Here is a 24,101-nt window from a genome sequence, read left to right as displayed (position 1 = left end):
ACGGTATCTCGGTGCCTCGATGGGGCCCAATTCTCAGCCACAGGGTTCTATTTTTGGCTGTTATATCAGGGACACGTATTTTACCTTCTGCATGCCTGAGGTGGGAAATGAACCCGGTGCCATGGAAGCAGATGGCTGGCAGGCGCAGCTGCACTCTTGCTGGGTGGGAGGCATGCGGTCTGCTGAACCCTAAACACTGACAAATTCTTAACCTGAGCCCTGTTGGCTTTGCCACTGGAGCTGAGCCTGAGGCCTGGGAGGTTGTGTCTAAGGGCTCCAGAGCCTTTGGCTTTGATCCCCAGCTCTGGAGCTCCTTGTCTGGGGCCACTTCCCACCCAGTCTTTCTACAAAGTCAAGCCAGAAGACAAAGGCAAGCCTTCTGCTTTGAGTGACCAAGGCAACTGCTTGGACCGAGTCCCCAGTCTATCTTCAGACATGGCAGCGATGGACGGTGTTGAACACGCCAAATGGCCAGTTTCACCATTTTTTTCAAACCCAAAGAGAAACAATTTCTGAAAAATATACATACACTATTTAACTCCTAAACGAAACTCCTTTCTCCTTCCCTCAGGCCCAAATTGGTGGCTCCAGGGAGCACAGTTATCAAGAGATTACCTGGTCCTCTGAGCGCAGGAGGCACTCAGCTGTGCCTCATGCCTCCACATGTCCTGAGGCAGGTGATTATCTCTCAATAACCTGTAGGGCTGTGTAGCTTAAATGATAACTTGACTTTAAAAAATTTAGAACTCGCCGTTAGGCAGTTTCTAAGCAACCTCTGTTTCCATGGCAAAGAAGCCTGGTGTTTATACTGATTTTTCACTTAAAATGCGGTTTTATTGAATTTTACTTCATGCAGGCAGCCATTTCACTGCACTTCAGCCCTATCTACAGTTGACGGTATCAGTAAGTACCTAATAAACTAGAGGCCAAACCAACAGAAGAAAAGCATCTCTTCAGGATCAGCACTGTGGTTCTCCAGTGAGCCACCCGGGGTATGGTGGCCTGGGGAGGCAGGAAGTGTGTGAATGGCAGGGCCTTATCTTTGTGGCTGAGACATTTGCAAGTATCCTATCAGCCCAGACACTGTGCTAGGTCTCTGGGATGCTGCAAAGGTGGCAGAGGAAGGCTGTGGTTTCAGGGTCTCATCTGCTGGGTAAGGTGGAGTATGGCTAGGCGATCCCAGAGGCCCTCTGTGGATGCAGCCAGGGACAGGTTCCTAAGGAGAACACATGGCCAATGATGACTCCAGGGGCAGATGGACAGTTGTTACGTGCTGCCTGGCTTCTACAGGCCGCTACAGATCTACAGCACAAGCACTGGGTTATCTAGCCCCATCCACAGTAGCAAAACCTAAAAGAAGTACCTGGTCACAGCAATAGAGCATGTCTCCAGCGTCTGTCTAGACAACATCTGCTTAAACTAGACTCCAGAAATCCGTCAGCCAATCAGGGTCCACCATAGCTAACCAAACTGTAGCTGAGGTGCAGGGCTCCCAGCTCTCCTAGTGACAGGCTATTCTTTCTCAATTAATTGTTTGAAGGATCTGATGTCCCTTTTCTTTTTCTGGATCTATAAAATGCTCTCAGGAGTTGTCAGGGCACATGTCAGAGGTAAAGCACTTGCGGCTCTGTGATCTGTTTATCTGAGATGTCTAAGGAAGGAAGTAGCTTTGGGATATCTCCTTGGTAGCGTGTTCCACACTCTTCCCACATGGGCCTGCAAAAAGGTTACCAAGAAGCAAACCTACGCACTGGTAAGCAGGCCGCTGCTCCCTCTCTGGCAGAACAGCCTCCATACGCCTCTTTCTCTGGCCATCTCTTCTTCCATTACTCCGAGCATGCCAATACTGCAAATGAGGCTGTGTGCTGCCTTTTAAACAAATGGATGCCAGGGCATCGAATTGTCCCAGCCAGCCAGCAATGGGGCTATGTTCCCATACTCAGTAATTTACTCTAATGGGTCTTGGTTCATTGGTTAACCAGTATTTCAAGCCTGTCCTTTCCTGCTATTCAATTTTGCTATATTCCTCTGCACCAAGGCTGTTTTTTTTTTTTTTTTTTTTTTGTTTGTTTGTTTGTTTCTAAATGCTAGGGATGGGGGATTATGACTGGAAGCAACAATTTACTCTCCAAATACATGCTACCAATTACCTTTGCAGCTACACTTACTTGTTAGACCTAACTATATTTACCTGTTCAAAACCATTCATCCATCGATCGACCTCCAACACGCACACTCAGAGACTCCTATTAAAAATATTTAAATGCAGTGAGGACAGGACTTAAAACCATAAACACTAGTAGCAGCGTATGATGCTAATCATACCCCTAAAGTATCACAAGACAGAGTATCATAAATGCAGTAGAATACTTCATGCATATTTAAAAGGGTCTGATATGGAGAGGTCCAATCTGTTAGGGACAATTCAAAAGGAAGTCAGAACCAGGCAGGGTTTAAGTCCTACTGGGTGGGTTTTAAATGCAGCCCCTTCCATCTGGCTGGCTCTTCCACCTCCAGGCTAAGGCCCCATGACAGTGCTGCTGTCCACTGGCTTCAAAGCTGATCTGAGCACTTGCTGGCATATTCAGAGGCCACGTGCAGTATTTCCTACCCCTACCAGAAAGATGATATTTTTGTGATAATCTATGTGACTTGCCCTCTCCTACTCAAATTATTTTTTTCTATGACCCATGCTTTGGCACTAGGCCAGCAGCTCCCATTGATGGGCAACATAACAACTCTTAGAAATGTATTTCTGTGGGGTATTATGGCACATGCCTGTGATCTTGGTACTTGGCCTCTGCATGCACATATATAGGCAAGCATCACACACAATGGCAAACAAGCAGGTTAGCAATCTCATGACATACTACAGCATCAGTGAAGTACAGGCAACACATGGTTTCAGTAGTGCGATATCCCTGCCTTCATTTCAGAAACCCAGTAACCTGCTTTGTTTGTAATCTGCATGGCAGATGTCTCTTATCTCTGACACCATAAAATCACGCCTCTGTGTGCACAGAGAACAGCTTCAGATCTGAGTGTATTTTTAGAACAATAGGCCTTGAAAAGAAAAGCAGCAGTGGCTGTCAAAGATGGATAATAGGAAAGCTAACTACTTGGGTCTGGATTTGTCAACTATTAATCAAATGTCAAAAGGAAAAATATGAGGAGTGCCCTCATTTCCATGCCGGTGCAGTCCAGGGGAAACGGCTTTGTAGGCAGGCTTCAAATGAGCTGCCCCTCATCCCCATTCAGGAGACCAGGTATTCATTTTGAGCTAGCCTAACTAGTGGATCACCTCTGTGGCTCCTGATCTGTTCAAACAGACAGGCATGTGTGTGGTGTAGAGAGGAGTCGGGCTCTGGCAGGGATGAAATGAGGAGCCTATGCTAGTCTGCATTGTCCAAGGTTTGAAGGCACCGGCTGGTTCTTTGATGGGCTGGGATCCTACTGCTAGAAAGTGAACAGGGAAGTCAGTTGATAAATGAACCTTCAAACCTGCTCCTGACTTCCTCCACAAATGCAGGTGGGGTGGGGTGCCCCAATTAACATAAAAAAAGATTCCTCTGAGAAGAAAGCTCACTTCAGATGTCAGTGACAAGTAGATTTAGAAGGAAGGATGCATCCAGATGTATGCACGTGACATGCACAGCACACATACATTTGGTCAGTGTATATACACATGTAACATGAGGGCAGAGACCTCCTGTCTTCTTTCCTCCTTTTTCAGTACCCAGACAGTCCTTGGCATGCAGAGTTCATTGCACAATTTTCAGAGTTGACTTTCTGACTACATAAAAAGAACTCATCTGTACAAAGACCCTGTGAGGGGGCACCACCATCAAGTGGTGAAGGAGGAATGAATACTGTACTGCCCTTCCACCTCCCACCCAGGACTAGGGAATAACAGCATCAACACTAGCACTGTGAAAGGTATGCCAGCATCCCTAACTAGGGTCTGGGGTTGGCAGAGACCAAGCAGCCTGGGAGCTCTGTCTGTCATGAAACTCATTGGGCACAGGCTTCATGTTTTTACCAGAAGATATTGCCTAGTTTTATTTGCTTTTGGTCCAGAGTGAAGGTGCATATAAGACCTCACTGCAGGACAGAGAGCCTCAGAGGCTAGGAGGAGATTGGCACACTGAGTACACAGACTCAAGGGACAACTGAAATTGGGATGGGGTGGTGAGCGGTGGGCAGGGGGTTGCAAAGTTTCAGTGGTCAAAAGGGCACAGAACTGCATGCTGGGAGATATCCTGGAGGCTTCTGGGCTACCTGGGAAGGTAAATCAGCCAAGTTTGCTTCTGCTTTCTGCTAATCCAGGGCTTCCTCTTCCTGACACTGATCTCGCCTGGCTTGTTGGCTACTCTTCCCATGCCCTGAAATATGATTTACTTATCTGTCGTCATCCATTAAAGTTACTTAACTGCATGGGACCTGAAGGAGCTCCCCACCCCCATCACAGTTAACAGTGACACCTGGTGGTAATAAGCAGCAAGGCTATTTCCTGCCCCCACCACTCCCCCAAGTCGAAAGATTTATGCCCCTCCTTACAAGGCACATTTGCCAGATAAAAGCATTAAACTGGAATGGCATCTCCACTCTTAGCATTTACAGCCTTGGTTATATCAACCATCCCCTGATCAATTTCCATTTCCAGAGTTTACAACCTAGATGTAAAAGCCTGCCACGAAGGCTATATTTAAAATAACAAATTAAAATAGCAAACAGAGGCTTGGTCATTCTTTGAAGCCAGGGAAAGCAAACAAGAGGAAGGAAGGAAAACCCAGCTGCGATGTGGATGAAAGAACTCTTCATCAGTTGCCACCTTGGTACTCCACATCACGATGGCTCTGAGACCCACAGAAACACCCACTCCCAGGCATGCTGTTTGCCGCCTTGTAGAAGGCAGAGCACTCAGAGCAGTCCCTGGCCTTCAAAGTTTCCCTCATTAGCTCTCTGGCAGACAGAGGAGCAGTGTGTAGACCGTTCTGATTTACCCTGTTACTTCTGGAGTCAAAACTGAGGTCTGTCTTTTTATAAAACCTGCTACAAGCTCCTTAAACACAGCAATTTTTCCTTCTCTCATGACAGTGTATGTTGTGTTACTCTGACTATTATGTGGTGAAAACTGAGGGGCAGAGGAAGAGGATCCTGTGGTGGCTCAGGTCATGGGTTACGGTGCCCTGACTACATTGGAACTTGAGTAGAAGAGGAACAGTGAGTTTTCCAAGTGGGCAGATAGGCGTTATCTTAGTAAGGGACACAGGGATTAAGGAAAGAGAACAAGAACAAACCAGCTGGGGATAGGGCCTCCATCTTACTCTCTCCTCAGGACCACCATGACTGCTTCAGTACAGTCAGCCCCACCATGCCACTGTCTCCAATGGTGTGTGGCTCAGGACACCAGGCCCGTCTACTGCCTTGGGTGGCTCCTCCTATTTAGAAAGCTCATTAATTTCTGAGTCAAGATGCCAAATCAGCTCCTGATCAAGCACAGCACTAATTCTCACCTCCCTCACCCCCTTCAGAATAAGTCTGCAGATGAGCTGTGGGTGAAGCAATCAGCCTTGTACTTCCTCTCCCTCCCACGAGGCAGAGAGGGCCCATCTGACTCAACCCAACCTCTGGTGGAAGAGAAGGTGCAGAAGCAAACAGAGGCAGCTGCAGCCAAGTGGTCTAGCCGCATCCCCCTCCTCCAGCCACCTCGAGCACCAGCTTAGATTCAGCAAGGTCTGATTCTGGGTTTAATTGCTTTCAGTGGCAAAAAAGAATGAGAAGTGAAAAGATAAATGTATTATGAGTATCAGCTTATTTGATGGCTCTAAACTTGAAAGATGGGATGCAGTGAATGCAGGAAAAGCAGACCGGGATGGGAAGCATAAACATCAAGGTTTTTGTTTTTTTGTTTTTTGATTTTTCGAGACAGGGTTTCTCTGTGTAGCCCTGGCTGTCCTCAAACTCAGAAATCTGCCTGCCTCTGCCTCCCCAAGTGCTGGGATTAAAGGCGTGCGCCACCACTGTCCGGCTTAAAAAAAAATCAGATTTTTATAAGACAAAGGCAGCACGTGCTGGGTTGCACCTTATGTCACAGTGCAGCCAGCTGCAGCTGGGCCCAGGGAGGAGCACTTTCACCTCATGCTGGTTCTTTAAGAAACAGGGGTGCTGGAGGATAAGGAGCTCCTCGGGATGTACCCCTAAGCTCCAGAAACTATGCTTGATTCTGGGTATAAGAGATTCGACAGGAAAGGGACAGAGGAAATAAAGCTACCAAGGAAATCAGAAGCAAAGAATTGCAAAGACAATAAATCAATTCCAAAAGATATTCCCTTCACTTGTAGGGAGCGCAAGGCTTCTAAGGGAGCAGGTGACTCTCCTATTCCACAGTTAGAGCTGCCTTCGCAGTGCCTTGGGTGGAATGGAGGAGTCATCTGACTCCCACCCCAGCAAGGATGATCAGCACTAACTCCAGTTACCTGGGGAGAAGGGGTTATGCCCAGAAGAAGCTGGCAGCCCAGGCGGCCCTGGCAGCAGATGTCCAGAGGCAGGCCGCTACACAGGACAGCCTGTTCCCAGTAGGTAGGAGGGCTGGGCAGAGGAGGCCAGGACGCACTCTGGGTCTCAAGGTGAGGACACTGTTGTGCTTAGTTTCAACTTGTACGAAAAATCACTTAGTCCTCGAGGAACCCAAACAGCCTGCATCAGAGGTACTGCTATTCTCTAACAGGCATGGCCCAAACGCTGGGAAATTGGGTTCATGTAATTTTGGATTCCAAAAGTCTCAAAAGTTGTCCTTTGGGTCAGCTTATTGCCAGAAGCAGCTGAGTGGTATAGGGTCTGGACACAGGCATGCATCTGCCTGCACCACACCCAGTTTTGCACAGTCTTCTACCATATAAGACTTTGTGTAGAGATAGTCACAGCACACCTAGCGCTTTCCTTCGGCTTTGCTATGGAGGGAGCAGAGACGTAGTAAGGTGTTGGGTCACTGATCACAAGGTACAGAGTAGAGAGTTGGAAGCCCTCCAGGCAGGAGGGTTTGGGTTCCCTCCAGCACCCAACCTTTCTGCTTTGTGTCCCTCTAGAATTGTTGCTGACATTGCAGCACAGAAAAAGGTCTCCTGCGAAGAGAAAGCATCTAGTCAAAATACCATCCTTGGAGTTGGCACAGCTAAAGAAATCATCTTAACCTGGCAAGGAGAGAGAAAAGGGAGCAGAGATTGCCTCAACTCTGCCCACTATTAGCAAATCATCTATAATTTAGAACAGACGTAAAGAGATGCAGGTGATGAAGCAGACTTACCTCCTGGCAGCCTCTTGTAATTTCACGGGCTGTTTGGTGCTGAGGTAAATCAAGCAGGCATCAGCCACTTTATTCAGGTCACCCTCACCTGCAGGGTAGAAAAACAAAACAAGCCTCAGGCTCTCAGACTGCATTTGGGACAAGCAATAACCAATCACTGTCTAGGGACCTAAGATTAGCCATGCAAGGCCCTTAAAATACTTTATACTTTCCAGCAAACCAGGAATACTCTAAAGTAAAAGGCCAGGTAGGGGGCTAGGGTAGAATGAGGGAGGGAGGTATCCAAGAAGGGAGGCGAGGGACACAAGCTCCAGTCAGAGGATGTAAAGAAGGGGCATCGAGTTACATGCAAGTTCTGTGGCTGGGAGACCATGTGGTACCTACCCAAGTCCAGACTTTCACAGAGGGGGCCCAGGCCCTGCAAGACAGCCAGCTGTAGCTTGAAGGCCAGTGTATGAGAATAAACTGGTCCAGCCCTGGCACTGATGGGGGCCTGGGTGATTAAGGAGCTGGTCAATTTTGGCAGGACATCTTTGCAGAACCGACTCCGGAGAAAATCGCCACATCTGCTTCCAAGTGTCTGTAAAACCTGCAGAAACAGTTCCCAACCTGGTAACTGCACACTGCTAAAGCAGCAAGAGGGCCGGAACATGCTTGGTAATTCAATTCTATCTAGGGCTCTACTTAGGAAAAAAAAAATAGAATTACTGCCATTAATTCTTTGCCCATGGTTTGTGATTCTGACAGTTATGAATTCAGAGGTCTCTGCTTCCAAGGCATAGATGCTTCTATCCATAAATACAGATTACATAGAGAGTAATTCTGAGGGAGCTTTGGTTGGATGAATAATATGATTAATACCTTGATTTCCTCTCCTTTTTTGGAGGGAGGGGGGGGCAGGGAGGGAGGGAGGGAGGGGGAACGAGAACCTAAAGCCGTTCGTTCGTGTAGATCATCTCTAGAATCTTCCTAAGACCCCCTGAGAAGACCAGGGCTTTTAACTCTTGCTGGCTGAGCAAACACACTCGAGGCTCAGCAGCTGCCATGTGAAGGCATCAGGAGGATAGCGGTCAGACTACAGTCCCTCCCTGGCAAGCCAAGGCTGGTATTTGTGGCTGGAGCCATCACTGTGTTCTGTGTGTTCGACTGCATAATCTCTCATGTACATCAGCCCTTTTCTATCTTTCACAACAGGCAGTCTCTTTGCATGTGTCGTTTAAACTTTCTGTAGCAGAACATATTGAAATGTTTTGCCCCACTGCACAAGGCTGAGCAAACAGGAGGATAGGACTTTCTTTAAGAATCAGTAAGCAAGGCATAATGGGCACAGAGCACCGTCCAGTCTGCAGAGTAAGGTCTCCTCTCAGGACCTCAGCTGTATCACGTGACCTCAGGTAAAGCCCTATTAATGTGTCTGCAGTGGAGAAAGCGGCCTTGCTCACAGTGCACACAGCTTCATATGCTTTCATTTCTCTACACTGCCTGTCATTTTAAATAACCTATTAATTTTCATAAAGGGAAACAGTACATCTGAATAAGATTTAGTAATACCTCCTTCCCACTCTGCCTCCTCCAGGCTCTCTTCTCTCTCTCCCCCTTTCCTCTTAACACACAGACAGACAGAGACAGACACATATACACACCATCTCATGAATTTTGCTTTGGAATTAACATTATCAATTATGTCCTTCAAATATAAGCTGGTATTTTGGCTGCAAGAGATGCTGGGCATACTGACTGCGTCCCAGCTCCCACTTGCCACCCTTCCATATCTCTTCCCTCTGCCTCATCTTGCTCATCCACTTCCAATTTATGTTGTCTTGCATGGTAAAGTATCTCTGTAGGATGCCGTTTAGTGCTTTTTAGAACAAGGAAGGATATAAATAAATAAATGAAAATTGTTGTGCTCATATAGCCAAATTAACCAGGGAGAACGACGTCTCTACAGGCTATAGCTTTTCAAAGGTCTTCCCCAGAGTTCAGTTCATCCTCGACAGAACTGTACCTAAGCCCCACCTGAAAATGGTGACTGTAGGCTTGAGCTGGGTAGATGGGCCATCACCTTGACTCCCATGCAGTTCATGAAGCATGAGCCTAACCCGATTCTATCCCTTACTAGCTGCACGGTCCCAAGGTAAGTTATCGTCTCTGACCTTGGCCAAAAATAGAGGTAGCAAGCACCTTACAGATAACTATGAAGTAAGCTTCCATGTGGGAAGAGCTAAGCTTGCTGCCCGGCACACAAGAGATGCTCAGTGAACACTAGTGGCCTCCCTTTACGAGTTCACTCAGCTTTAAAGTCGAAAGACTCTCCTGGGCTTTACTTATTTTTCTGCACTTTCTTCAAGCTCTGTGTCCAGAGGTCAGAGAAATTAAAGTGATGCAGAAGATGGGGGCAGCCTCTGTGCTTCAGACCTGCATCCCATGACAGACAGGGGTGTCAGTACCTTGAAGGCTCTGAGCACTGCCAGGGGGTCATCACTTGTGAGTCGGTGTACGAGTGAAGGCCAGGCCCGATGAGCTAGGGGAAGGAGCTGGTTCTTGTGGGTCTGTAGAACCTCCACACACAAACCCAGAACATCCAAGACCTGAAAGAAAAGACAGAATAGGCAGTAGAGCTTGAAATCAGATGTCTGGGACCAAGTCGCAGTTGAGCAGAGTGAGCCTGAGAAATGCACTAAGATAGTACTAGAAATCTGATAGACCTTTTGCTTCCAAAATGAACTTCATCGCCCAGTTTTGGCTACTCCTGTTTACCTCAGTTCAGGCCAGGTATAAGGGGACACCCAGTATACAAGGACAAAATATATACACTTCCTTGCCTTCATGGGATTTACGGCTAGCTGTGAAAGATCTTAGATACCATTCAATAGAGAAAAAGACTATAAAGGGTACAATGTAAAGAAACAAACAAAAACCTTTACAACACACACTTGGGAAGGTGTCTCTAAGGAATGGCTTCTAAGAGGAGACACAAATGGTGAGCCAGCAGGCACTAGCTCAGCTCACAGTGAAGGTCTGTACACATGGATCAAAACAACGAAGACCCTGAGGCTGGGATGGACCTTAGGGATAAAGTGCTTACTGAGCATGTGCAGTGCGGTGGGTCCCATACCTAGCACCAACAAAACAGCAAGCCAAAAAAGACCTGTGTGTCCTGCTTAAGAAGGGAGGGCAGCCACAATAGGAGAATGAGATGGAGTTGGACCATAAAAGGTCATGTTAAGAATCTTTCATTTTGTGCTAAGTATACTGGGGCATTTCCAAGTGTCTTAGCGGAGAAATGACCCAACAGAGCCATGTTTCTGAAGGTCATCGTAGCTGCTGAGTGAAGAAGGGATTTGAAGGGGGTTAAGAAGTGATGAGGCCCTTAGGAGACCACAGCAAAAATGTGTGGTCATATGATGTTGGCAGAACCATGAAAGGACTTGAACCTGTTCTGGGAAGGACCTGAACCATTTGACTTCAGCAGGTACTGTGTGACATCAACAGAGCTGCTCAGTCAGGTGTAGGAAATGAGCAGCAGAGCCACTGCAGGAGTCAGGAAGCAGGGAGCTGGAGCAGGCTGAGAAGCTGGTGGGGCCAAGTCTTGTTGCTGCTATCAGTAGGCAGGAAGCTGAGGGCCAGCCAGTCTTACCAGAGAGGTTTGGGGTAGCCTAGATGCACACTGACCTTTGAATCTACTACTGAGTACTGTCAGCCAGCGTCAATTGTAGGTAGTGGTCAGGACAGCAGCACACACAGGCTTTTGCTGACATATGAGGAAGTCAAATTACAGAAAGTGTTAGATTTTTTATTTCCTATGATGAAAATAGAAATAAGGGCCAGGCTTAGAACAACCACTTTAAATTCCTAGAAGCTGCATCCCGCATCAAGTCAGCACAGAAATGATGGAAGCCTTTGGAAGCACATGCTACTCTTTGCCTTGGGGACTCAGTGAACCCACCAGGCTTCACAGTTTCAAGGTAGGGGACTCAGCTCCCTCTTGGCATTTGAGCTGACAGAGAAAGATGTTAAAACTGTCATCTCACAGAAAAACTCCTCCTGATGCTTCTTATAAACATCAAACATGGACCAGGAAATGAGGAAATCTGCTTGCTTATCCAGTTACCACTGACCATACCACATCTCAGACTTGCTGCTCTACTCATGAAGACAAGGGTCACACGCTGACCTTCAGGCGGATCTTCAGATTTTTATCTGCTGACAAGTGGATGCAGCGCTCCATCACGTCCTTGGCTATCTGGATGTGCATCGGCAGTGGTGGTTCCACATCTGGAAGGGCGTCATTCTCATCCACTTTGGGAGGGGCTGACTGCACCTCTGAAAGAACCAAATTGGTGAGAATGCTTTAGAAAGGTGTTCCACCCAACGTGACTGCCAGCCTCAGACTCCTGAATAGGACTTAAGAGGAAAATGTCCAGAGAAGCTCTGTAAGGAATCTAGGCTAAGTTATACAAGAAGTTTGCCACGTGTGGCGGCACATACCTATAATCCCAAGAGCCTAAGAGGCAGAGGCAGGTGGATATCAGTCTAAGGTCAGCCAAGGCTACTCAGTAAGTGGCACCCCATCTCCATGTCTGCCACACACAACACAGGCTCTATGCTATGAATTTTTGCATGGGAGGAAAATAACAATGTATTGGGAGGGATAGGAAATGGGATAGCAGATGACTTAAAACTTTTTTTGGGACACAGTTTGAATTTGAAGCCCCAGGCTGGGCAGTATCTGGTGTGGCCTTTTCTCTGTTTTCTTCTTTTGATTCATCCTTTGACCACAGAGGGCCAAAGCTTACCATTTCTATTAGGATCTTTGGATGGTCAGCACCAACACTCCCTTATCTTTTTTTTGAGAGCAGACATTATAAGGCAGCCTGGTGCATACACAGATCTGGGGCTTGGACCAGGGAGACTCCACGACCTGTTAACACCTCCCACTGTCCATGATCTCACCTGCACCAAAGGGATAAGGCTATCTATCTGCTGACACAGAGTGACTGAGGAGGACATCACAGCTGTCATCATCTCAGCCTGAAACCCAGGCCCCATCCCCACCCTACAGGACTGTCCTGTCTACTTAGAGGCCTACCCTGTTCCACTATCCCCCCAGCAGCTCTGAGTTAGCATTCCCACTGGGGTGGGCACTGCTTAACTTTTTCTGGGTTCAGATTCCTCTGCTGGAAACCTGAACCTTATAATATGGCTGTACTAGTCTCCATAGAAGCTGAGAAGATGAATGGAAATGTATCTCAGAGAAAAGGACTTTGGATCTATGAGGTGCCTTTATGTGGTTAACAGAACATTCTTGTCAAACCTGTATCAAGACCGACAGACAATCTTATGAAATCAAGGAAATCAAATACTCACGAAGACTGGGAATTGCAAGAGTGACAGGGCTAGCCTGCTTTTCTTTGGGGGTGAGGTGGGGGTGGGGTTGGGGGAGATCTGCTGTTTGAAATTTGACTATTGTAGAGTGCTGTTCCAGGGATGTGAGCTTCTGTTTTTGGAGGAAGGTTTAATTCACTCCAACTGATTCCAGAAACTATCTACTAGAACCAGATCTCTGTGTGATTGTGTGTGTGTGTGCGTGCATGTGTGTGTGTGTGTTCATGCATATAAAGGCTAGAAGTCAAACTTGGGCATTTTTCCTCGAAAGTTATCCACCTTGCACCTTGTTTTGTGAAACAGGATTTCTCATTTGGTCTGGAGCTCACTGAATAGACTAGGCTAGCTGGCCAGAGAGCTCAGGGACCTGCCTGTCTTCACATCCTAAGTACTGGGATTACAAGCCCATGCCAGGCTTTTTATGTGAATTCTGAGGATCAAACCTAGGTCCTTATGCTTGCACAGCAAGCATTTTACTGACTGAATTATCTTACTAGCCTAAGAACCAGAGATCTTAGTCACAGGAGAACAGATTTATTGATGGGAATTTGAATTTTGGATTAGAATGACAACTTTGATCATGATAGACCCAGTCATCCCCTCTTCGGAGCTGTAGGTTTGGTAAGGTTGGAGAGTGGGCCATAGAAAGGTTTGGGTTGGCTTAGCAAAGAAATAGAAGGCAAAGTCTGGCAGGCTACAACAGAGCGAGCACTCTGTCCACGGTAGCCATACCAGCTCCACTCTGCATGAGCCTTGTTTGGACCTGTGCCACTTTCCACTGCTCAGAAGGGAATCTGTTACATTCACTGTGGCGCGCTCTACTCTTCTCTCCTGTTATCCTGGACAGTATACTCTCCTGTTATCCTGGGCAGCATACTCTCCTGTTATCCTGGACAGTATACTCTCCTGTTATCCTGGGCAGCATACTCTCCTGTTATCTTGGGCAGTATACTCTCCTGTTATCCTGAATGAATGTGTTGGCTCCAACTTACTAGAATCAGAGCACAGATGGGAAAATGAAAAAGAAAAAAAGAAATCTGCTCACTTCCAACCTAACAAACTAATTTGGGACTCAGTTCGATTTAGGATAGTCCTGGGACCACCAAGCTCATTATGACTTGGCATTTTATATTTGCAGAGGCGATTCTAATAATTTATTAATCCTTCTGTGACCTGAAGCTCCAGATTGAGTTTGTGAATAAAACAAGAGGCCGGAGCTGATACTGGCTTGAACTCTCTTTTTCTCGCCTCTCATATAATAGGTAAGAAAAACACTGCAATATTTCTCTACCAATAAAGATGAAGCTTATGAATAGACAATGGACCTGCAGGGGGGATAATAGGAAGAAGCATAAAGAAATATGTCCAACTTGGGCATTAATCAAAGGCGTGCAAAGTACAATAATAAGCCATTTTTGACTCGTCAACATAGAAAAAAAAAGAAGCAAGTAATTCTTGCACCCTTGCCATTGTTGGGAAGGTGTAGGTTGATCTGGAAGGAATCTGGTCAGCATCAGATGATGTTTTTATCTTGGATGGAGAAACCCCCACTTGAAGGAATTTATAGAGATGTATGTAGGTGGAAAAGATCACACACAGAATCATCCTTTGCCACACTGTTTATCACAGCAAGGCTAGAGACAACCTCAACTTCACATGGGAGATGGATGCTTGGCAGCTGCCACTCCAACCCTGGTTATAAAAACCTGGAGTGTCCTTTTACTGAAAGCAAGAAAGGATGTGGTGCATTTAGACTCTGGTGCAGCGGGCACATGGCAGATCCTGGTGGTAGTAAGTTCTAGGTTCAGTCCTCATCAGCACAAAACAAAAACTATTTGCAACCATGTAAAACAAAAGCAACCACGTGAAAAAACTCTGCTTTTTAAAAAAAGGAATGGAAACTGGAAGCAGTTTACACACACACATATGTGTGCACAGCTAAGTTTTGGAGCAACTTTTTTCTGCAATGATTTTGTTGTTTCTACAATGATCTGTTTTAAGAAGGAACCATGAAAGCAAAATAAATAGCAATTACCTTCTTCAGCTTCAAGGTCAGAAACATTCCCCTCTGCCACATCCTTCTCCTGGAGGTAGCTCAGTACAAACTGCTCGATGTCCTCGGCTGTGGTGCTAGCCTCGCTAGCTGCTGGCAGTTGCCTCCCCTCCTCTTCTAAACTACGCTGTTGGAGTTGCCCAGTAGAACCCAAGTCTGGGAACCAGTGTGCTGAAAGAAAACATCATGATGACCCTGGTCATTGGTGACAGGCACTGCCACTTTATAAGTAGATTAAGCTCTTTGGCAAGATTGGCATGGCTCTGAACTACCCCAACCCCACTCCAGTCAGGTACCTGACAACTTGCTGTTTTTCAGTGCCTTTAGTAGGTGAGGCATTTTCCTGCCTCAGGACAACTCTTATACATTGCTCTCGAATGTCTAGAACACTTCCTTTACATCTAGCTAATTCCAAATTACTTCACATTTCAGAACAACCAGAAAGTTCCCAGTAAAGCCATCCCTTTCACAGCACCATGCTCTTCCCCAGGTATTTTGTACTATATTTATTTTGTGTGTACTGTTTGGTATGTGAATCTTCACCACGGAACTCTTGACCCTAATATGCCCACAGCATAGGGTGGGAACTCAGTGCAGAGTCAAAACCGTAAGACTGGAGAAGAAATACAAATGATGTAACTCCGAGGACAAGATACGCTCCTTATTAAAAGACGTCTCTCTTCTTACTTGGGACTTTAACAGAAAAGTCTCCAGTACCTCTGACATTTCACCACAGAATAAACTTTAAGCCATTCCAGTGGTTTTCAGCTGTGCCCTGAGGGGCTGTAGGCCTTTGCAGAGATCATGACGAGAACCAGGAGGCAGCAGGTCAGAGTGAATGTGTAGTGTCCACCAGGGGCTAAATTCCTTATTTGATTACAGCAGTTCTAATCTGAGCTATTCATGGATACTGAGGCCCTTCAAAGCCTTTAGTAAAAAAAGATTCTGAATACTCAAAGAATAAAGCAACAACACCTCCAATCTTACAGCAGCTGGTCAGTACCCTCCCTTCTACATACAACAAAGGCCTGCCACTTTTAGGACCTGGTAATCTTTTCATTAAGGAGCCATTGCCCAGAACCAGAATAGCAAAGACTCTTGAGGAGGAGCAGATTTTTATGAGGGAAGTGTCCTGCTACTATGTGGAAGTTATTTTTTTAAAATTTTTATTTATTAGATATTTTCTTTATTTACATTTCAAATTTTATTCCCTTTCCTCTTTCCCATCCAAAAAACCCCTTATCCCCTTCCCCCTCCCCCTGTTCACTAACCCACCCACTCCCATTTCCCTGTCCTAGCAGTCCCCTAAGCCGGGGCATAGAGCCTTCACAAGACCAAGGACTTCTCTCATTGATGTCCTAGGCCATCCTCTTACATATGGAGCTAGAGCCATGAATCCCACTATGTGTACTCTTTGGTTGGTGCTTTAGTCCTTGGGAGCTCTAGGGGTATTAGTTGGTTTATATTGTTCTTCCTCCTATGGGGCTTCAAACCCCTTTAGCTCCTTGGGTTCTTTCTCTAGCTCCTCCATTGGGGACCCTGTGCTCAGTCCAATGGATGGCTGTGAGCCTCCACTTCTGTATTTGTCAGGCACTGGCAGAGCCCCTCAGGAGACAGCTCTATCAGGCTTCTGTCAGCAAGCTCTTGCTGGCATTCACAACAGTGTCTGGGTTTGGTAACTGTCTATGGGACGGGTCCCCAGGTGGGCAGTCACTGATGGCCTTCCCTTCAGTCTCTGCTGCAAACTTTGTCTCTGTAACTCCTCCCGTATGTGGAAGTTCTTACACACAGAGTTAAACATCCTTTTAAAATTTAATTTAATTTTGAAGACAAGGCAGAGACCCATCTGCTTCTATCTCCTGAATTTGGGGAGTAAAGTTGTGCTAAGTGTGCCATTTCTTCAGTGTCCCACTCCCAGGTATAAATTAGGCAGTGGGTACACTCTAAGGTGCTGGTCCCAAATGGTTCAAGTCTAGCCATAGCACTTCTGCTGCTGGGAGTCTACACTGCAGATTATTCTACATTCAAAGCTGGTGTCAGATTGGAAAATGTCTTTGCTCACAAATGGGCTTTAAGCATATGAAAAGAAGCTCAACTTCATTCTTAATGCAAATTACAACTATAATAAGGTGCTATTTTACTCCTATTGGATTAGCAAAGATCAAAAGCTCAGTAATAAGAAAGTGTGGGGGGAAGGTGTGGCAAAATTGGCACTTTTACATTGCTAAAGGAGCTTAAATTGGTACAACCTCTTAGGAGAAAAATTTGATACTCTCAATCAAAAATTTAAATGTAAAACTCTTGAACAAGTATTTCTTTTAGGAATTTATGCTACTGATATACTGAAGGCAAAAGACAGCGCAGCAAATGTAATTTGTGGCAAAGGCTGAAGAAGGACTGAGATGCCAACCAAGAAAGGGTTGGTTAGACTTGGTGCTGTGACACAGTAGGGTGTGATGCGGCCCTAGGAGCACCACAGCCTTGTGTGCATGGGGTAACCTCCATCCCCCAGTGCAGATGGATGGTGACAGGAAGACTTCCTGGTTCATCCTTGCTGTGAATGGGTCTGCTCTCACCAGGGCACCTGCTGCTTTTTAGACAATGCAGATGAAGCATGCATGTTCAGAAACTCCTAAAACATGTACTTGGTTCTTTCACGACTTTTCAGAAGTTCTTTGAAAGCAACTTCCATTCTCATCTTAAAAGAAAGGCCATCTGTTAGGCCATCTGATGACAAACTGAAATGCTAGTATCAAGTGCTGTTTGCTGTAATCTGTGAATGAGCATTCATTTTATGACTTACTATTCAAAATGCAATTACATATTGAGTTGTTTCAAAACTTGTGGAAAATCCATCTCCAATTTTGTTTTACACCCCAACCCCAACACACAATGTCCCAGACACCTCAACTGTCCATATTTCCTTACTGTAATGTGGACCCCACCCTTCTACTTAGAAAGTGCTACACAGGATGTTTTGACGTTCCTCCTTCAGATTACCAAAGACATCAGAAATCTAAGAAAATTCAAATTCCAAAATCCAAATGTGCTAACTCCTGAAAAGACACATTTCCTATGCTTTAAATTTTTTAATATTATTTTGTGTCTATGAGTGTACTGCTTTTGTGCATGTGTCTGTGTACCATCTGGGTGCCTGCGTTAGTAAGGAGGATATCAGCTACCCTGGGACTGGAGTTACAGATGTTTGTGACCCACCATGTGGGTGATGGGAGTTGAATTTGAGTCTTCTGCAAGAACAAAAGTGCTCTTAACTACTGAAAAATCCTTCCAGCTTCCTAAGCCTTTTTGTAAAATGTTTAAATTTTAAGATGAAATAAAATCTGGTTTCCCACTGTAGCAGAGATGAGACATCTGGGCCACAGAAGCTGGCCCCAGTCTGTAATGTCTAAGTAGTTAGCTGCCTTAGTTGGAGGTCCAAGCCACTCTAACCCTGTGTGGGTTTTGTCCACAGATGCTCAGCTGACAACTTTTAGCACAGACGGGAGTTAGGGTTAGGATCTGAAATGCCTCCCAAAGGCCTTGTCCCGTAGCTATGGTGCTATTTGAGAGCTGGTGGCAACTGTAAGAGCTAGGACCTGGGAGGAAGAAGTAATGACGGCAGGTGTACCCGGGAAGCCCTGACTGCCATGACAGAGCAGCTTCTCTCACCCGTGGCCCTGACCAAAACGCATCTACCTTACCTCGGCCCTAAGCAACACAGCAGGCTGACTTTGGACTCTGAAACCACAAGCCAGATAAACCTTCCTTTCTTTAGGATGTTTTAGCCTCAGCTACTTTGTCATGGTTTCTGAGTGACTGCAGTCCAGATCAAATGTCTTCTCTGGGCCTAGTGCCCAGTAGGATTGCTCTATTCCATGTTTAACCGTGTTACACTCTCTACAACATTTTCTCCAAACACGTCTTCCCCAAGTGTGAATAGTCTTCACACCACTCTGCTGATAGTGTTCTGAGAATCATAGAGAAAGTACTACAGCCATATACAGCCTGGCTGCCTCCTCCGCCTTTAGGTCACAGCCTTAGTGGCACTACCCAGAGAGGCCCTCCCTGACCATGCAACTTAGAGTAGCCTATTCCCGGTTCTCCCTTGCATGAGGTTTTCATTTCCTTTAAAGCGCTTATCAGCGGCTTCCTGAGCGTGCTTAATGCTTTCATTACTTGTTTATCATTTCTCTCAGTAGCAGGAAAGCTCCTTGAGTTTGTTTATCTTGTTCACTGCCATATCCTCACTACTTAGTGTAGCCTCTGACATATAGCAGGCATCCTTTATGAGTGAAGCAAGTATTCATGCTGTCTGTGAATGTTCATGAATGAACAAGTGAACACTACAAATGTCACCTCAGAGCAGAGCACAGTCCTTGTCCCAGTTGCTTCTCCTAAGAAAGTTACTCTCATGATCTTGTCCTTTTAACCTGATAGAATGAGGTCAAGGACCTTTCCTCTGCCTCAGGGGCTATTAACAGCACTGGAGATATGTTCTTTGGATAAAGGTACCAGAATATAGCTCAATGTTTTCATTCAATGATTAACTGTCCAGCTGAGGGATTTATTTATTGATTAGACATGGTCTTGCTATATAGCTCGGACTCGCCTTGAATTTATGATCCTCCTGCTTGAGCTTCCTGGCAGCTGGGATTATAGGTATGATCCTACCAAGTTTGGCTTTTTTTCATGGTACAAATTGTGCCATGTTAATGGTGGCACATCAGGATCAAAATAGAGAAGAGACAATTAAGTCAACTTGCACAATTAAAAGGTTAAAAGGAAGGGCTGGAGAGATGGCTCATTAGGTAAGAACACTGGCTGCTCTTCCAAAGGACATGGGTTAGCACAACGTGGTAGCTTACAGATACCTGTAACGACAATTCCAGGGGATCTGAGGCCCTTTTCTGGCCTCTGAGGACACTGCGTGTATGTGATGCATACCCCCACTCCCTACCCCGCCCAAAACAAACAAATCTTAAGAAAAAAAAAAAGTTAAAGATGGTCATAGTGATAGTGGCACATTTCATCCCAGCATTTAGGAGGCAGAGATGGCACAGCAGGTATGAACACTGGCTGTTCCTCTAGAAGGCCCAGGTCTAATTTCCAGCACCTACATGGTGTCTCACAAGCTAGGAGATATAGCGCCCTCTCCTGGCCTCTTCAGTTACCGAGTACACACGTGTAGGCATAAACACATGCAGGCAGAACACACATATATAAAATAAATATAAATGTTTTCTAAGTTTTTAGATTATTGCTGTCTAGTATAGTCCACATGGGTATAAAAACCAAAGAGAATTAAAATTTCAATTCCCTATTGGGTATAACGGTTCACACCTGGCACTAAAGAGGCTGAGGCAGGAGGAATGCTGCAAGTTTCAAGTTCAGACTATATTATGAGTTCCAGGGCAGCCTGGGTTGCAGAGTGAAACCCTGTCTTTAAAAAGGCACCAAACCGGGGCTGGTGAGATGGCTCAGCGGGTAAGAGCATTGACTGCTCTCCCAGAGGTCCTGAGTTCAAATCCCAGCAGCCACATGGTGGTTCACAACCATCTGTAATGAGATTTGATGCCCTTTTCTGGTGCATATGAAGACAGCAACAGTGTACTTATCTATAATAATAAATAATTCTAAAAAGAAAAAAAAAAAGGGCACCAAACCAAAATATTCAATTCCCCAGTAGATTTAGCCACACACGGCCACTGACTATTGTAATGGCAGAAGAGACACAGATTATTACCATCATCAGAAAATTCTATTAGAGGGCTAGGGATGGAGCTCAGTGGTAGCATACCTGCTTAGCACATGCAGGTCCTGAGTTCAATTCCCAGAGCCAACCACTACTCAAAGAACAGAAAAGAAAGGTTCTATGTTCTGCTACAGCTCTCTGTGGTGGAGCACTCTCTGCTGAGCCTGGTCTCTACCAGCACACATGCTGCCGGCTCTAAAGCACTAGTAGCAGCATAGCATATTGAGAAGAATAAACTTGTCACAAATTCAACTTTATCCCCTATTAATAATGTGACCCTGGCTAAGCAGGTTCTCATTGAGCCTTGGTTTTTCTTATTTGTAAAATAAAAAATGCTAGCCTGTATGGTTTATATCTCTGCTCAATAAATGGTAGAGATATTTAAAGTACAAAACATAAACAATGGAGCCCAACAATCCCCTGTGGGGTTGGAGAGACAGCCTTTCCAGTGTTCTCCATAGCACATTCATGAACATGGAATAAAACAAGAATAGGACACTAGGATCCTGCCTATCTCAATTGGAATCAAAAAGGGCTTTCAACATACCTAATGCTGCCAGCAGAGCATGCAGAACGCTGACAAAGGAAGCAGCTCTCTTATCATAAAATTGGTCCAGGGTGGCCAAGACATCCTGAACCACATCTGCTACCAAAGGAAGTAGGCTAGCATCTGAGTTCCGAAGCATGACTTCTAGGACTTTTGGGGTATGAGGGTGCAGAGCGAGGTGACGCAGATTTAAAGAGATTCCATTCACCAAATAGTCTGAATTTTGATTGATCAGGTGTTGTACAGAGTTGTATCCACAAGCGTGGCAAATATCTACCATGGTGCTAGTAGCCACTTGACTAATAAGCAAGGTTTGATCTCCCGCCTTCTCCAGTATTGGATAGAGAGCTGACATCAAAAGCAAACGAAAGTCTTTTCCTAATGCATATGCAAACTGGCCAATCCCTTCCAACTGAATGCATATCTGCCAGATGTTACTGTTCATGGAGCAGATAGTGGGACTCGGCTTTGACAGGGCTGGAAAAGATACAACTTGGCAGGTGTGGACACCAGATGTGACAGCCTGGAAGCCTTGCTGCTTCATCATCACCTCCTCCCCTTCCTCAGCTTCAAAACAGGTAATCAAGTACCAGTTTTCTTGGCTTGTGTATTCCTCTAGTATAGATTTCACAATCTCTCTCAACTCCTCTGGGCCCGTGCTTGGACATTTGTTATGAATATCTTCTACATCCAGTCCAGCAGCCCCTACAACCAGTTCATTAAGGATCATGGCAGCTTGCTTCCGATAAACTACAGATGTATGGTACAGTTCCATAAAGTGATCCACAAGCAAATACAGGTCCCCATAATAACCCAGGAGCTGACAGATCTTCCGAAGGAGCAGGAAGACCCTCTCGTCAGTGAAGCATCGGAAGTATCGCCTCTGGACTCTGCTCCATGGCCGTGCAGCTGAGACCTCTGCAGAAGCACTCAGGTTATCAGAGTTCCAGCGCCGCTCTTCCACCATCTTGACATCAGTCACCTCTAGCTCTAGTACTTGGATGAGGGCCCTGGAAAGGCGTTGCACATGGGCCACAGAATTGAGAATCACATGTATTTTGGGGCCCAACAGTTTCAGATACCCAAGTAACAGGGAAAGGGTAGAGAATTTGCCCTGATCATCCTGTGTATTCATCAGGCGGGGAAGAGATGTGGCCAGTGAATGCAGGCTTTCTGACAAGATGTCAGCTAAGGCTCTGCTGCCCACTACTACTTTCTGATCTGCAAGATGCCTCAGCACTGTACTGCACCGGGCCTGGACTTCTGGACTTTCATCATTCACTAGGCCAACTAACACCTTCAAGAGGGGTCCTGTGGATTCAACCAGGGACTGAGTGCACTTCAAAAGCAGGATTTCCACAAACTCTACCAGTTCCAGCCTCACCTTCCAGTGTGGGTGAACGGAGACACAGTCAATTATCTTTTTAATAAAGATCGCCAGCTTGTCACCAGTACTTTTTACCCAGTCTGCTTCTCTGTGAATCATCAGGGCTGCTATTCTGTGCTCAACTACAGGTTTTGCTTGGGCCTTTGGAATCCTTGTGAGCTGTTCATCAGCCATGATGAAGCCCACTGTCTTGTAAAAGACCTTTAGAGAAGACACGACAATGCTGTGACCTTGTTTAAAGTCTCCTGTGATGATTCTGGTCAGCGCAGTTGAGATTCCAGGTAAGAAAGATGCCAACAAATCCCCCAGCTGCTGCTGCTCCAGTTCATCCAAGGGCCTTGGATGGTCCTGACAATCACACTGAAGGAAGAGAACCTGTAGACACTGTAAGGCAGCAATTTTAATCTGTTTTGACTTCTCCTGCTCTGCCAAGCCCAACAGTAAAGACACAGCAAATCCTAAACGAGGCAGAATGGAGGGCTCATAAAAAGTCAGAATGATGTCCCTGTAAGCTGAGTGCATTAAGGTGCTAAGTCCCTGGATGACAGCCAATTTCAACTCCTCTGACAAAGCTGCGGGTTTCTGGGAGCTGGGAGAGTACAGACAGGCGGAAAGCTCTGAGAAGAGTTCCTGCAGAAGCTCCTGCTCTCTCACACATGTGGAAGAGAGGACAAAGGTGAGACATTCCACCACACTCTGCACCAGGCGCTCTCTTTTGGGCCCTGGGGTCTTCAGGGCAAATCGCAAGGGGAAGAGGATGTACTGCTGTAGTTCCTGAAGGGCAGTGTCACTTATGGCTTGTAACTGTGTCTGCAGATGCTCCACATTCTCCACTGTCTGGGTCTTTGTGAGCTGAACACAGACCGGACGTAAGACGCCAAAAGCCTCCTCAGGAGTGTCAAACACCGCCATTGTACAACCGCCTTTCCCTCACCGAGGAAACATCCTGCAGGCTAGAGGAGAGAAGCTTCTGAGTAAACAGGGTCAAGCTCGAGGCAAAGCCAAGTGACGTCCATCCAGCCGACATTCACGGGGCCCCGAGTGCAAAGGGGAACAGGAGACTGCAAAGAACGAGCTCCTATTCTTGGAGTATCCCCAGGTTAGTGAGGGATATGAGCAAACGCCAGAGTCTCCAGGGATGAGGCTAGATCTAAATTTAGGTTCTTAGTGAACAGGGCAAGCAAGAATTGAGTTTCACAATAACATGCCTGATCAATGACCTGGGCCAGGCCGAGTTTAGGTTTCAATTCCTGTGCTGCTGAAAAGGCATATACAGAGTAAAACACGCTGTCTTGGTAAGTCAGTGTAAGTTTTCATGCATGTGCAGACCTACAATGTTTCTAGCACCTAAGAAGGCTTTCTCATGTCCTTTACAAGTGATTCCTCTTTCCTCTACAGCTCCCCCTTCCTCTCTTCCCACCCACCCCTGCCCCGCCCCCTGGAGATTTCTTTTGCTTGATCTTGTCACTGAGAGAATTTAAGTGAGGTTGGGAGGCTATGAGCATTTTTATGTGGACAGTAATACGGAGGAAGGATCAGAGCTGGGTGAGGCTGACAGCAATATGAAGGGAAGAAGAGCATGCCAGAGAGAAGGAATCAGGAGCGCATACTGCCATGGACATCATGGTGGAAGAGATTTCAGCAGCACAGAAGGCAGGAAAGCAAAGGAGG

The 24,101-nt window shown here is 46.1% G+C and overlaps 1 protein-coding gene across 2 annotated transcripts in view; it reads right to left on the bottom strand.

Annotated features, from left to right (window-relative positions):
• Nucleotides 1-24,101, bottom strand: part of Tti1 (TELO2 interacting protein 1) — a 46,963-nt gene that overhangs the window by 3,907 nt on the left and 18,955 nt on the right. For both annotated transcript variants that reach the window (XM_021156698.3, XM_029474484.2), the window contains exons 2-7: nt 21,044-23,383; nt 14,727-14,915; nt 11,481-11,629; nt 9,754-9,894; nt 7,691-7,895; nt 7,307-7,394 (exon numbers count right to left, since the gene is read on the bottom strand). In XM_021156698.3, the coding sequence (XP_021012357.1) occupies nt 7,307-7,394; nt 7,691-7,895; nt 9,754-9,894; nt 11,481-11,629; nt 14,727-14,915; nt 21,044-23,342 (3,071 nt within the window). In that variant the 5' untranslated portion in view covers nt 23,343-23,383. The remainder of the gene's footprint in view (nt 1-7,306; nt 7,395-7,690; nt 7,896-9,753; nt 9,895-11,480; nt 11,630-14,726; nt 14,916-21,043; nt 23,384-24,101) is intronic.

Source organism: Mus caroli, unplaced genomic scaffold (genome assembly GCF_978045245.1).
Source record: "Mus caroli unplaced genomic scaffold, Mus_caroli_1 scaffold_2, whole genome shotgun sequence".
In the NCBI taxonomy this organism is placed as follows: Eukaryota; Metazoa; Chordata; class Mammalia; order Rodentia; family Muridae; genus Mus; species Mus caroli.
Note: the sequence above shows the minus strand (reverse complement) of the source record. Positions and strands in the feature narration are given on the sequence as shown.